Source organism: Pseudophryne corroboree, chromosome 2, assembly GCF_028390025.1.
Source record: "Pseudophryne corroboree isolate aPseCor3 chromosome 2, aPseCor3.hap2, whole genome shotgun sequence".
Taxonomy (NCBI): domain Eukaryota; kingdom Metazoa; phylum Chordata; class Amphibia; order Anura; family Myobatrachidae; genus Pseudophryne; species Pseudophryne corroboree.
This window is the reverse complement of record NC_086445.1, coordinates 253536966-253551266: the sequence shown is the minus strand read 5'-3', so window position 1 is coordinate 253551266 and position 14301 is coordinate 253536966. Positions and strand designations below refer to the sequence as shown.

The window sequence follows — 14301 nt, the reverse complement described above, 5'->3', positions numbered from 1 at the left end:
CTAACATGTCTCGCACTTCCTGAGCGTGATTCTCAGGTATGTCCAAGAATACACCTTCAGGAGTACAATAAATGACGCACCCCATTTTGCACAATAAGTCTCTTCCCAGGAGATTAGTCGGTGCCGATGCAGCCAGCAAAAAGGAATGCTTGGTATGTAACGGCCCTACTGTAATCTCGGCTGGTTTGCTAACAGGGTAGTGCTGGACTACTCCCGTTACTCCCATGGCTGGAATTGTCTTACCAGTGGTTCTCATGCCCACTGTCGAATTTATCACTGATTTGGCCGCCCCTGTGTCTACAAGAAAGTTTAATGATTTACCAGCTACATTGATTGCAATTTCGGGTTCACTTCCAAGATTTGCAATCAATTTTACTGGCTGCAGATTACAGGTATGGCCACACCCCTATTGGGTATGGTGACCTCCCTGAATCCCGCTGGCAGCAACTACTTGTGAAGGGGTTAAATGGGAACTACCAGTGGCTTGCCAGTCTCTGTTCGGGGGGTATCTTTTTGTTTCCCCTGTATGTGGCTCATAACTCCGTCTCTGCGGACCCTGCTCCCAATGTCGTGTGTCGTGTCGTTGTCTAGGGGGTTGGTATGATCTTTGCAAATTTTTCGCTCTACAGTCTCGTGCTATGTGTCCCTGTTTATGACAAAAATAACATGTTACCACATTTGACTTACCCACAGGGTTTGGTGATATAAACACAGGCTGTTTTGTGGTCAGGGCCTGTATACTTACTGACATTAACTTATCACCTTGTGACTCCCTGTGTCTGGTGATATTCCGGTCGTGATCAATAGCAGCCTCTCTCAAAGTAGCCACCGACAGACCTCGCCAACATGGTTGTGTGGTCTGTACCCTGGTCTTTAATGCCTCTTTTAAACCATCCATTAGCACAGATACTGCTACTTCTTGATGATTTGCATTGGTCCTAATGTCCTCTATGCCAGTGTATTTTGCCATTTCTAATAATGCCCGGTGAAAATAATCAGCAGCTGTTTCTGACTCTTTTTGTTTAATGGAAAAAATTCTATTCCATTTGGCTACAGCTGGGAAATACTCCTTTAACTGTAAATTTATTCTTTTTACGTTATCTTTGTTGTACACATCTGTAAGAGGTACATCCTGATCCAGTCCACAGTCAGCTAAAAATTGAGCTGCGTCGACATTGGAGGGTAAACAAGCCCTCAGCAATACCTGCCAATCTTTGTTATTGGGCTCTAAAGTGTTTCCTAGGTCTCTGATGTATTTTTGGCTAGCAACTAAGTCTTTTCTGGGGTCAGGGAATTCAGACACTATGGTCCTTAATTCCATTCGGGAAAACGGGCTGTACATGGCAATGTTCCTAACAGGAGTGACTCCTGAAGTGTCCGTTTTCCCATTTGGCACTACTATTACCTTAACAGGATTAATTCTAACAACATCATTCTGTGTAGGTTCTACAGCCTGTGGTGAAATAGTCTCAGCATAGTGTATGGTGCCGTACTTACCCGTTGATACGACCTCACCTGTCCCTCCGCTAGGGGGCTTTGTTACTAATCTTATGGGTTGGGCCGTGCCTACTGTTGTTTCTGATATGGTGGCTGCGAGAGAGAGCGCCGATATTGTTGCCGATTCGTCCTCTTGATCACACTCCTGGGGAAAGTTCAAAACAGGGTACAACTTGCACGGGTTAATACTTGCATGGGTTAACTTATTAACATTATCCTTAACATTTATACAGTTGCTAAGTGCCTGTTTGTTACCCCCTGATGCGTCATTCTCCGCAACCAATTTCTCTCCTGATATGTATGGTGGCGGCGGGGCCGTGGCCATCAGTTTCCTGATAGGGCCAGATCCCGCCGCCTGAGCCAATCCTCTCTGTATTTCACCCTCCTGTTGCCATAACTGCAAATAATCATAATGTTGGATTCGTCTCTTTGCTGATTTAATGAGACATATCCTTCTCCTTAAATTCATTAACACTTCTGGGCTGAAGCTACCTACTCTTGGGAATTTCTCCCCGTCATGTACAGTCATTTTCTCCCATTCATCACATAAAATTTCTGTGTGCCTTCCGTATTTTTCACACATTACATACCTTGCCGACCCGACTGGTCGGTTTACAGAATCAACCCGAACCGAGGTTGATCGCCCCCTTCCTGAACAACTGGCCCCCATAATTTGCAGGTGTTGCTTGCTCTACCTCTGACCTTTATATCAGGGTGTTCAGCGAACCCTTACAAAAAACCAAAATATTCAAAGATAGGTTGACGGTGAAGTTTACCGAGCACCTCACTCACTCGCCCACGCCGACCAATATGCCCACACACTGATATAGTGCTGGCGTACTCGACCCAGGGCCCCTATTAACCTTCGTTTACTGGAACATGTGAGTGTGATCCGAAGAGCATTAACCCTTTCCAGTAAAGGTGGGGTTGTCGGATAATTCCTGAGTGACCAGCGAACTTCCCTTTTTGATAAAATAAAAAATTACACAAATCACGTTAGAATGTACAAATAGCGTTTATGACCGGGTTTGTACACAAATGGTACTGGTCAGGTTACTAACTAATGCACACAATTACGTGCGGTACAATCGTTCAGTACATAAGCAACTAATCTTATGTACGGAGCGACCAGTGGAATCGACATTCGGCAGCTGCGAATTCCTTCAGCCTGAGCTTTATTGTCCTATATGGGTGTTGCACCAACCCTTCTTGGTGTTGTGCCTTGTCTCTATAGCGGACTTCCTTGTCTGCTGTACCTGGACCTCCTGGTCTGTTATGCGACCTCCTGGTCTGTTACAGTATGACCTCCTGGTCTGCTACACTCTAGTGCTCAAATTTTATGTTTAACCAGAGATGCCTCCCTAGCCACCATGTATGTCACTTACACGTATGTACCTTCACGAGAACTCGATGATTTCTGTCGTTCAATCCCCAAAATTGTAAAAACAAACACTCACTCACCACATATACACTTTTGTTTCTATTTCTATTTCTGCGCAGAAATTTTTCTTTAGACCAGATGTGTTGTAAATTTGGAGAAGGATCTGTTAATTTAAATTTCGGATTTAAAATAGATTTGCGCTATTTATCGCCTGTTGCGCTACTTATCGCCTGCTGCGCTATTTATCGCCTGTTGCGCTATTTATCGCCTTTTTAAAAATCAACACTATCGTGTGACTTGAGTTACGTGGGCGTACCCAGACGCTCCGTTGCGTAATTTACGCTGCGTGCGTCGGCCTTTGCGTACGCGAGTCTCAGCCCTTTGTTAGAGACACGTGTACACAAAACCAATGTCCACCGTAACACAACTAACACGTTTATCAATGTAGATGATCCTCGATCGTCTACCGCGCAACACACCAATCTCTCCTTTTACCTTTAGGTAGAGCTGCGTGTGTGCTTTACACTTTATCCCTTAACGCATTACTTTTAACTATGAAATAGCGACAAATCTCTTTTAGCACGTTTTATCAATTGTAAAATGGCAAACAGGAGAGTGATATGAAAATACACGAATGAAAAAGAAATGCAGATATGTACGTGCGTACGCAAGACAGAAATAAACAGTTTTAAAAGACACTAGCGTGTTGTTCTTACCTCCGGTTCCGGATTCCCTCAGCACCCTTTACTAAGCGAAGCAGGCGCTTATCCCGTCAGCACTGCGAAGAATATGATCTCCCGCCCTTTGCTGATGGATAATGTCTGCTGAAATTACCTAGCAGAGATATGTGAAGGACAGGACGAGCCGCCAATTGATAAAGCTAAATATTTATCTTATATAAAACCCTTTATGAGGTCTAAGAACACTGTACGCTATTTACGTATGGAGTACCGTAAGGGTACGCTCGTTGCGTAACAATCGCTTAGCCGTAGTCGAGACGCTCAAGCGTCACGTTCGCTCACGGCCAAGAGATCACAGGCAGGCATGCTATTGGCTGCCGACTAACGTAATGATTCGCTATAGCGTAGCGGACGCTCGGGACCACGAGGAGATCACCAGCGGCGCTGACGCTCACAATGTTAAACCTTTATATCTAAACCATAAATAATGTAATATGCTGTAAAACCTTAGTGTAGAGATAGGGTGTAGATGCAACACAGTGTAACCTTATTAACTTAAAAGCTGTTTGAGCGTCACCGACGCTCTGAGAATACTTAACACTATAAGAAATACACAGATACCTGGGCTTAGGGTCCAACGCCTTATATATATATTATGAATGTTTATACTTGCAAAAGAATTAATACAATACAAGTCATACACTACAATATAACATAGACTACCTAACCAGATAACTACACAGGAAATACAATACAATACTATTACGTTTAAGAGAATACGAGAGAAAGAGGAGAAGAGAGAGAGAGAGAGATATGGCCCACAATAACAAGAAATACAATATGATTGCGGAGAAAAACTTACACACAAAGGGGAACGATCGCATGCGCCTCTGGACATCCAGCTCCCGATTATCAGCAATGAGAACCGTTGAAGAGTGAGCTGGATGTGATTGGCTTGTCTATTTATGCCCCACACACAATACAATTCAATGGTCCCTACAATCTCATTGTTCATTGGACACAGGAATTCCTCATCGCATTATAACAAAAGGTCATAGGTTGATTCATACAGGTGGGCTGTGACGATTTCCAACTGCTCAGGTGGGTGGGAAACTAGGTTTCCCGCCGCATGGATAAGTAAGTGCAAATAATAGCAAATGGACATAAACTTCTTATGTCCATAACTATTCGCACGAGCGATTAATTTGCTTCGAACCAACACCGGAATATTGCTAATTAAATACTCTTCCGATGGATACTAAACACCACTGTATTACTCCTGTCTGACCCTTCGTATCAAACAAAGAGGGATTTCTCTGTCCATGAACATTCTACATTAACCAAACTTTCAGATTCTATCAAAGGGACCATAATCTACAAAATACATTATATGGTGAAAATATGTAACGAAAGAGTCGCCCGCTAGACGCACACAATCTCTACCGTAAATGCGCATACCGTGCGCCCGCGGGTGCCCGCAACAGCGAGTATGCGCACGCACGGGAGAGCGCACGCATGCGCAGAGCGGACACATATGAGGTGCAAATATGGCAGTGTGCATCGTGATATTTTTATGACTTTGACACTTCCTTCGACTATCCAATATTGGGGATGTGCAGTTCTATTCGTAAGGTTCACCTCAGTGGTTCACATAAAATGCTACTCACATGTACGCTTACTTCTAAAAAACCGGAATAAATCCTATCAAGGTTTCTTTTGCCCTTCTAAAAGTGGTAATTAAGAACTGTATGTAGTCATACACCCATATTTATATCCCTGGATGTGGAGGATGCTCACATATATGCTCACTTCAATATATGGTGTACTTTCATATAAAGGTTTCTTTCAATATGTCCAGATGCCATCCTCTTTGCCATCCTCTTTCATTCCTTAGGTTTACTTTATGCTCGATATAAGCACAAAAAAATGAGGGAATGTGTGAGGGTACAAACAATTTTTTATAAAAATAAATTAAAATACAAAATGATTTTAAAAAATCATCACCAATGGTTTCATATCACAAAGAGTCAATAATGTAATAACCAAGTGATACAACTGATCAACGTGAGAAAAAAGATGGAAGACCCGGGTTATCTCACCGTTGTGTCGCTGTATTCACTGGTATAGTAGTTGTTCAGTTTCCATATGCTCCACCAACGCGTTTCAACTATGGGTAAGTCTTTATCAAGGTGCATCTGGAGACTAATCTGGACCATATTTATACCATGTTTACACCATGTGTCTCATGCATGTCCCACCTCTTCCTGGGCGGGGATAATATTAAGTATCCATAAAACCTTATTATTAATAATATACATAAAAGCCACTATCCGTGCGTTCCACATGTCTTGGATCGCACTCTGTGCATCACTGACCACACCTATATATACTTCCGCCCTGATACATTCTATATCAACTAAGGTTAACAAAATATCAGTGATGCTAATAATGCAAAGCTTTTACTAGTGGACCTATAATCTGTACCATATCTTTATACTTATAAATGGTTAGTATATTCAAAATTCGATCCCAACCAAGTTATTTTACATAGAAGATGGATGGTTTAAAGTGTCAGACAGTATCTTAGGGATGGGTAAATAATAAATAAAAGGAATGTATATATTTAAGTAGATGGTCATTCCTAATTAATATATGGTAATCTATAGTAATCAAATCATATAAAACATAACGGAATCTTCATTCATAATGGACCAAAAATATTGTAAATATCCATTAGGTACTAAAGGTACTCATAGGCATTAGCTTAGGTGCAGTATCCTAAGAAAAGATTTATAATTATTGGTCCTAATTGCGGCATAGTGCCCCTCCTATCCCACAATGTATCCTAACTATTCTTTATGTGTATGAAGGGATAACACATTTAAGTTCTACACTGATGTGCACCTTCGTATAAAATTATCTTTCTTTAAAAAGAATAGAAAAGGAAAGACTTCTTATAGAAACCATTTGGTTTCAAAGTCCAAATTGAGTCCTGCCGGATGTAGTGTGCCTAGTTCGAAAATACTTCTCATTTCTCTTCTTGCTAGCATACACATAAAGAATAGTTAGGATACATTGTGGGATAGGAGGGGCACTATGCCGCAATGTATCAGGGCGGAAGTATATATAAGTGTGGTCAGCGGTGCCCTGAGTGCGCTCCAAGACATTTTGGAGCGCACGGGGTGTAAACAGTGCATCACTTCCGCATCAGGGCGGAAGTATATATAAGTGTGGTCAGTGATGCACGGAGTACGCTCCAAGACATGTAGAATGCACGGGGTGTAAATAGAGCATCACTTCCGCCTTTGACACTGACGTAGTTAGAGGTTATTGGACGCCGGACCGGATATCCGGCGGAGGAGCAGTGCATTCCACCATAATTGGAACGCAGATCGGGATCTCCCTTGTATGGCTCCGTTTATTAGGATTTCAGCTCCATTTTTCTACCATTCTATAATTAGGATGTACTGTATGGATAGTAGCTTTTATGTATATTATTAATAATAAGGTTTTATGGATACTTAATATTATCCCCGCCCAGGAAGAGGTGGGACATGCATGAGACACATGGTGTAAACATGGTATAAATATGGTCCAGATTAGTCTCCACATGCACCTTGATAAAGACTTACCCATAGTTGAAACGCGTTGGTGGAGCATATGGAAACTGAACAACGACTATACCAGTGAATACAGCGACACAACGGTGAGATAACCCGGGTCTTCCATCTTTTTTCTCACGTTGATAAGTTGTATCACTTGGTTATTACATTATTGACTCTTTATGAAACCGTTGGTGATGATTTTTTAAAATAATTTTGTATTTTAATTTATTTTTATTAAAAATTGTTTGTACCCTCACACATTCCCTCATTTTTTTGTGCTTATATCGAGCATAAAGTAAACCTAAGGAATGAAAGAGGATGGCATCTGGACATATTGAAAGAAACCTTTATATGAAAGTACACCATATATTGAAGTAAGCATATATGTGAGCATCCTCCACATTCAGGGATATAAATATGGGTGTATGACTGCATACAGTTCTTAATTACCACTTTTAGAATGGCAAAAGAAACCTTGATAGGATTTATTCCGGTTTTTTAGAAGTAATCGTACATGTGAGCAGCATTTTATGTGAACCACTGAGGTGAACCTTACGAATAGAACTGCACATCCCCAATATTGGATAGTCGAAGGAAGCCTGGGTTGATATTTACCCTGTGAGCCTCTGCAAGGAGTGTTACTGAACATTTGTGTTTGTACTGTGTTTCATTTTCATATACCACCTTCTGGATAACGGACTTGTATATGAACTTTTCTGTATTGAAAAAGGAACGGACTCTAACCCACACGGGTAAATTATTGTAATACCATTGATTATTTTGCGCCATCTGAAGCTCTATCCTAATCTCTCTTTATCCTGTATTTCCTAGTGTGTAGGGTGACACACTTGGGTAGGACCTTGGGTTGGCTGCATTTGTGCGCAGGGATATATCTTAAATTTTGTTTTGAGTTAATCCTGGGTGTGACTGCTAAGAAATGTGTGACATATATTTATCTTGATATAGGAAATAGGGGGGCACCAATATTTATCTTGCCTCCGGGCAACTGGGACGAACTTACGCCACTGGCTGCTCCCACCCGGCTCTGAAGAGAGTACTCTGCATAACTCACACTTTGAATAAAGTCTATATATAAGTAATAAAAAATAAATCTACTGAGAGTACATATACATAAACTGAAATATCACAATCCTATATAATAAAAGGCTATTGCTGCTCCTCATCTCTATGGAGTTTTGCACGCCGGCGGCCACTAGAAAACTAGCAATTCAAGTGTTGCAACGTTATGGCGAGCCTAGCCACCAGCGCTAACATTTCTGTTGTGTTGTTCCATCTTTTTGACGGGCTGCTAATTAGTGACAAAATGAAAAGGTAAAAGGGAAGCAATATAACTGTTTATGCTACAAATGTTTTCATTTGTATTCTCAGCATCTGCTGATTTTTATTTAATGTTATGCTTTTTTAACACAGATTTTAGGAGTAAGCTCTGACGCGACGCTGGAAGAAATAAATCGGCATTATCGAGATCTGGTAAAGCTTTGGCACCCAGATCACAATCTGCACCAACCTGCAGAGGCAGAACAACATTTTATTGAGATACAGGCAGCTTATGAAACTCTCACACGGCTTCGGAAAATGAAGACTCATGGACAATGAAAAGAATATATTACATAAAACTAAATATATCCTGTTAACTATACCATGGGGAAAATGTACAGTAATACCTGTAGTATCCGACTTTGAAAAAACTGGCGAGTTTCTGGCAACTTTCCAGTCACCATATGTAATAGTATATGACCAAGGCCGGATTAAGGTCCATATGGGCCTGGGGCTAAAAATGATCAAGGGCCTATTGTGAGAAGTTGAGGAGGTGTGGCTAATGTTGTGTGGGCGTGGCCAGTGACATATCGGCATGTACACTCACTACATTATAAGCCCCAGTGTCTCCCAAAATAGATATAAGTAGAAAAACAGCATCACTTTTTGAGGAAATTGGAAATATAATTGTAATTCTTATGATTTATTGCAGCTATGTGACCAGCTGGGCATTTAATCATTGTCATGCTGTCATGGTGATAGGCCTATTTCTATCTGGTGCCTGGAGCTGGAGCTCCAACTGCCTCACTGTTAATCTGGCCCTGTATATTACTAGAGGCAAAGTTGACAGAAATACACCAGACTAAATGCAAGTCGCCATCCCGATTACTTTAATGTCAAACATACACGTTATTAGATGTCACTGCATGCGACTTGTGAACTCACAGGTAAAGCGCCAGAAAAACACAGTGAGATTTCTTAAATTGCATGAATTATATGCCATCTGACCAGGCAGAACATAACAAAGAGCCACATCAAACATATGATACATTGCCACTACTTAATACTCAATTAAGAGACCAAAAAAATAGATCTGGTTATGAGCCATGATTAATTAATTTATTATTGGGGCAATAATGTTACAAAAATAACAAAAAATTAAATGAAGTAATATTTTTTCTTAATCAAGATCATATTAATGATAGAAGTCCATCTATGCTGGCACTTGTAGTGCCACAAATTTGTAATGTACTGTAATTGATGCTTCTATTATTTATTAATTGATATGGCCCTAATTAACAGAGAAATATTTTTGTTCGCATCATTTAAAATGTTATCAATTTTAAACATTCTTGACTCAAATGGTAAAAGTTTTAATTACGGCTTCAATATTTTAGTGACAAACCTTTATGAAGGATGGGAGCTGCCTGGGTGACAGATATCTGCATCGCAGGACCTGATGTGGATTGTGGATGTGCAAATAAAACATTGAAAAAAAATCTAGCAGGGGAAAAAAATTAGCCCGGCTTCTAGGGATTGCATCAACTACTACCCCTAGATGCCAGATAAGGCTGACGGAATGGTAGTGATTCCTAGTCAGGACTGGCAGTGCCAGGAGGAGGTGTTCGTAATGTGAATAGCAAAGAGCGCTTCAATGGCAAATCTCAAACATGCCAGCACACTGACTGGGGAGTCACTAGGGGAGGGGGGATTTTAATGGGGTAAAATCCACCACTGGTGACAAAGCAATACATATGATTAATGTTGCTCTTTATTATGTCTTGTTCCAACAGATAGCTCAAAAAATGCATGTCGTTTCAGCAGCCTCTCTGGTCAGAGCCATTTTCTGGCACAGACTTTCACATTAATCATGAATTACATCTGGTGACTTTAAACTGAAAGATACAGGAATCTCACTGCAAGTTCCGATAAATTTAAACTTGACAAAAATGTGCAACCTACTACACTCCCACATACGTAGGTAACTTTATATCCTCAGCCTGTTTATAAACTACAAGTGCCATTATCCCTATATGTAGCTCAATAACAGCTGTAACTCTGACTCTGTTTCTCCTAACTCGGGAATAAACAGTGCAGGAAATGTTCTTATTTTGGGAATCATGTGTGAGCAGGTGTTGTTTGCAGGGTTATATAGGCACACACCAGTGAATGACTGAAACTATGAACAGCCCAGTTACTTAACCGGTGGTGTTGGTTTACAGTATGAAGTATAACAGGTACAGACGTACTCACTGTTGTATACACTGGTTATGGTTAGAAGCTTGAGCAAGATGGATTTCTTTATAGCTCACCAGCCGGTGAGTGTATACTGCAAATGGGTAGTGGTGCAGGGATGTTGAAACAGCTTTATGCAAATACTGTAATCACTGGGGTCTCTCTGGAGCTAAGCCGGGAGACTTGTTTCTCCACCATGGGACACTACTACAGTCTCACATTGTATTAAGGATCTACAAGATGGCTTCAGCACATGTGCAGTAAAACATCAGATTGGAGGACAGACATCCCTGGGTCCTAGTATCCAACATATATTCACAGTGGAGAGATTTCACTTATCACTAAAACTAATTATATTTTATTCACTGCAGTGGCCATGGGTAGGACATTTCTCATGCATGTCAGCGAGACTTAGATAATACATAACTTTCATACCTCCCAACTATCTACATATCAGCACTAATTTGAGAGAACTGTCTTGCCATCTGCACCTTTGTCCCGCCTCACAAGAAGTTGGAAGGTATGTAAGGAAGAAATTAACTTGTCTTTATGGAATGAGTTGGGAAGCCTGGCACGTCTGAAGTAGGGAGGCCAATCCCGGGATCGGGGGACCCCGGAATTTAGGGCCAAAAATGGCCGGGATTCAATCCCGGGATTGGAAGCTCCAATCCCGTGGGTTGAGGGATCAGCGTTGAGCGTCCTCAGGACGCTGCCTGGCTTTCTGCTCCCAGCTCCCCAATGCAGCGTGACGTGCAGTGAGAGGTCACACTGCGCCGTCACACACTGCTGGGAGCCACCGGCAGAGAGTGTCTGATGTGTCCCAGAAGTAGCAGTATTACTGAGCACAGGATACAAGTAGCAGTGTTACTGTTCACAGGACACAAGTAGCAGTGTTACTGTTCACAGGACACAAGTAGCAGTGTTACTGATCACAGGACACAAGTAGCAGTGTTACTGAGCACAGGACAGAAGTAGCAGTGTTACTGATCACAGGACACAAGTAGCAGTGTTACTGATCACAGGACACAAGTAGCAGTGTTACTGTTCACAGGACACAAGTAGCAGTGTTACTGATCACAGGACAGAAGTAGCAGTGTTACTGATCACAGGACACAAGTAGCAGTGTTACTGAGCACAGGACACAAGTAGCAGTGTTACTGATAACAGGACACAAGTAGCAGTGTTACTGATCACAGGACACAAGTAGCAGTGTTACTGAGCACAGGACACAAGTAGCAGTGTTACTGATCACAGGACACAAGTAGCAGTGTTACTGATCACAGGACACAAGTAGCAGTGTTACTGATCACAGTACACAAGTAGCAGTGTTACTGAGCACAGGACACAAGTAGCAGTGTTACTGATAACAGGACAGAAGTAGCAGTGTTACTGATCACAGGACACAAGTAGCAGTGTTACTGAGCACAGGACACAAGTAGCAGTGTTACTGATAACAGGACACAAGTAGCAGTGTTACTGATCACAGGACACAAGTAGCAGTGTTACTGAGCACAGGACACAAGTAGCAGTGTTACTGATCACAGGACACAAGTAGCAGTGTTACTGATCACAGGACACAAGTAGCAGTGTTACTGTTCACAGGACACAAGTAGCAGTGTTACTGTTCACAGGACACAAGTAGCAGTGTTACTGATCACAGGGCACAAGTAGCAGTGTTACTGTTCACAGGACACAAGTAGCAGTGTTACTGATCACAGGACACAAGTAGCAGTACTACTGATCACAGGACACAAGTAGCAGTGTTACTGATCACAGGACACAAGTAGCAGTACTACTGATCACAGGACACAAGTAGCAGTGTTACTGAGCACAGGACAGAAGTAGCAGTGTTACTGATCACAGGACACAAGTAGCAGTGTTACTAAGCACAGGACAGAAGTAGCAGTGTTACTGATCACAGGACACAAGTAGCAGTGTTACTGAGCACAGGACAGAAGTAGCAGTGTTACTGATCACAGGACACAAGTAGCAGTGTTACTGATCACAGGACACAAGTAGCAGTGTTACTGATCACAGGACACATTTAATCCTATGACCGGTGGCATCAAATGGGGGTGTGGGGGGTGCCAGACTCCTCTGAAGTGATAGAAGCTGGGAGCTGTACTGTATCATTACGTGCAGCACTCGGCTCCAGTCACAGTGTAGGAGCCAGCACTGCAGATAGACCAGGACCCCCAGAGTTATGAAAATGGGGGTTGGACTGCAAATTCACGCCCCTTTCCAAGATGCCCTGCCTCCTTCCCATGAGGCCACGTCCCTTTTTGGTGGCATGGGGTTGTACACTAAAATGCATGTCAACATACATAATGATGCCACTACCTATGACAGTGTCCCTGAATAACCTGTCATTTTGTACTGGCACTATACCGAGTATTGGATGGAGATGGTATCCCAGCTGACGGGATGCAGGCTGTCAGGATCCCTCAAGCAGCATCCCACCAGCCATAATACCAGCTGTGAGTGCAGTGACATCCCTCGGTCACCTCGGGTTCTATTCTCCCTCGGGTAGTGGCGTGGACCCACCACCTGAGTGGAAATACCGGGAGTGGTCGGTATTCTGGCACCAGCATTTTACTGGCTGTTGGGGTTCCAGCGTCGGGATTCTGAATGCTGGGATCCCAACAGCTGGTATATTACCTACATCCCCTGAGTATACAATGCTCGGTTTTGCAAAGTTTTTTTTGTTTTATTTTCAGAAGATGTTTAGACTACTACATGGATCAAAGAGGATTCGATCCAATGGAGTTTTTTCCCAAGTCTCTTTCAACAGTTTACATGTATTTATTTTTTCAAACTTGGCGGGCCTGGTTCTGAGGTGGGCCTAAAGCAAAAAAAGAGGGAGTAATATCACATCTGGACAAACCATTTTGCACTGCAAGAGGTGCAAATACATTTATTGTTTTTGCATGCAGGGTAAATACTGGCTGCTTTAGCATGTAACCCACATAAGCTGGAAAGCTTTATTTTACACTGCAATTACATTTGAGTTTGGACACGCCTCTCTCAAATATACTGTAAATCTTTCTGCACAATTTAAATCTGCCCCACCTGTAGTGCAGCATGGTTTTGCCCGGGTGCACAGTTACTTGCTCTTAGTTGCTTTACACCCAAGTCAAAATCAGGCACATTGGGGTTGATGTAAGATTAGTCATTGGGTGGTCTTCAGTATGCCGAATGTCGGGATCCCGGCGCACAGTATACCGGCGCCGAGATCCCGACACCCGGCATACTGACAGATATTCTCCTTCGTGGGGGTCCACGACCCCCCTGGAGGGAGAATAATTAGCGCCACTGTGCCCGCAGCATGGTGAGCACAGCGAGCCCGCAAGGGGCTCCTTTGCGCTCGCCACACTGTCGGTATGCCGGCGGTCGGGCTCCCGGCGCCGGTATGCTGGTCGCCGGGAGCCCGGCCGCCGGCATACCATACTACACCCTAGTCATTATGGGGAAGAAGTTGTATCAGCATCAGCATACGTTATCAATTTCGACAACTGGAGGTGTCGTTGCCCATACACCACAGCAAGGACAGCTCTGGCTATGGTGGCTCCGGGCTGCACGTGAGATCTTACCATAGTAACAAGATCTTGCGCATACTAAGTGGAGC

General features: G+C 42.7%; 1 protein-coding gene across 1 annotated transcript in view; it reads left to right on the top strand.

The window, feature by feature from the left end:
• The window catches only part of DNAJC22 (DnaJ heat shock protein family (Hsp40) member C22), a 28963-nt gene extending 18404 nt beyond the window's left edge, over window positions 1-10559 (top strand). Inside the window, exon 2 of the mRNA XM_063957103.1 lies at window positions 8595-10559. Coding sequence (XP_063813173.1) covers window positions 8595-8780 — 186 coding nt within the window. The 3' untranslated portion in view covers window positions 8781-10559. The remainder of the gene's footprint in view (window positions 1-8594) is intronic.
• The last annotated feature ends 3742 nt before the right edge of the window (window positions 10560-14301 follow it).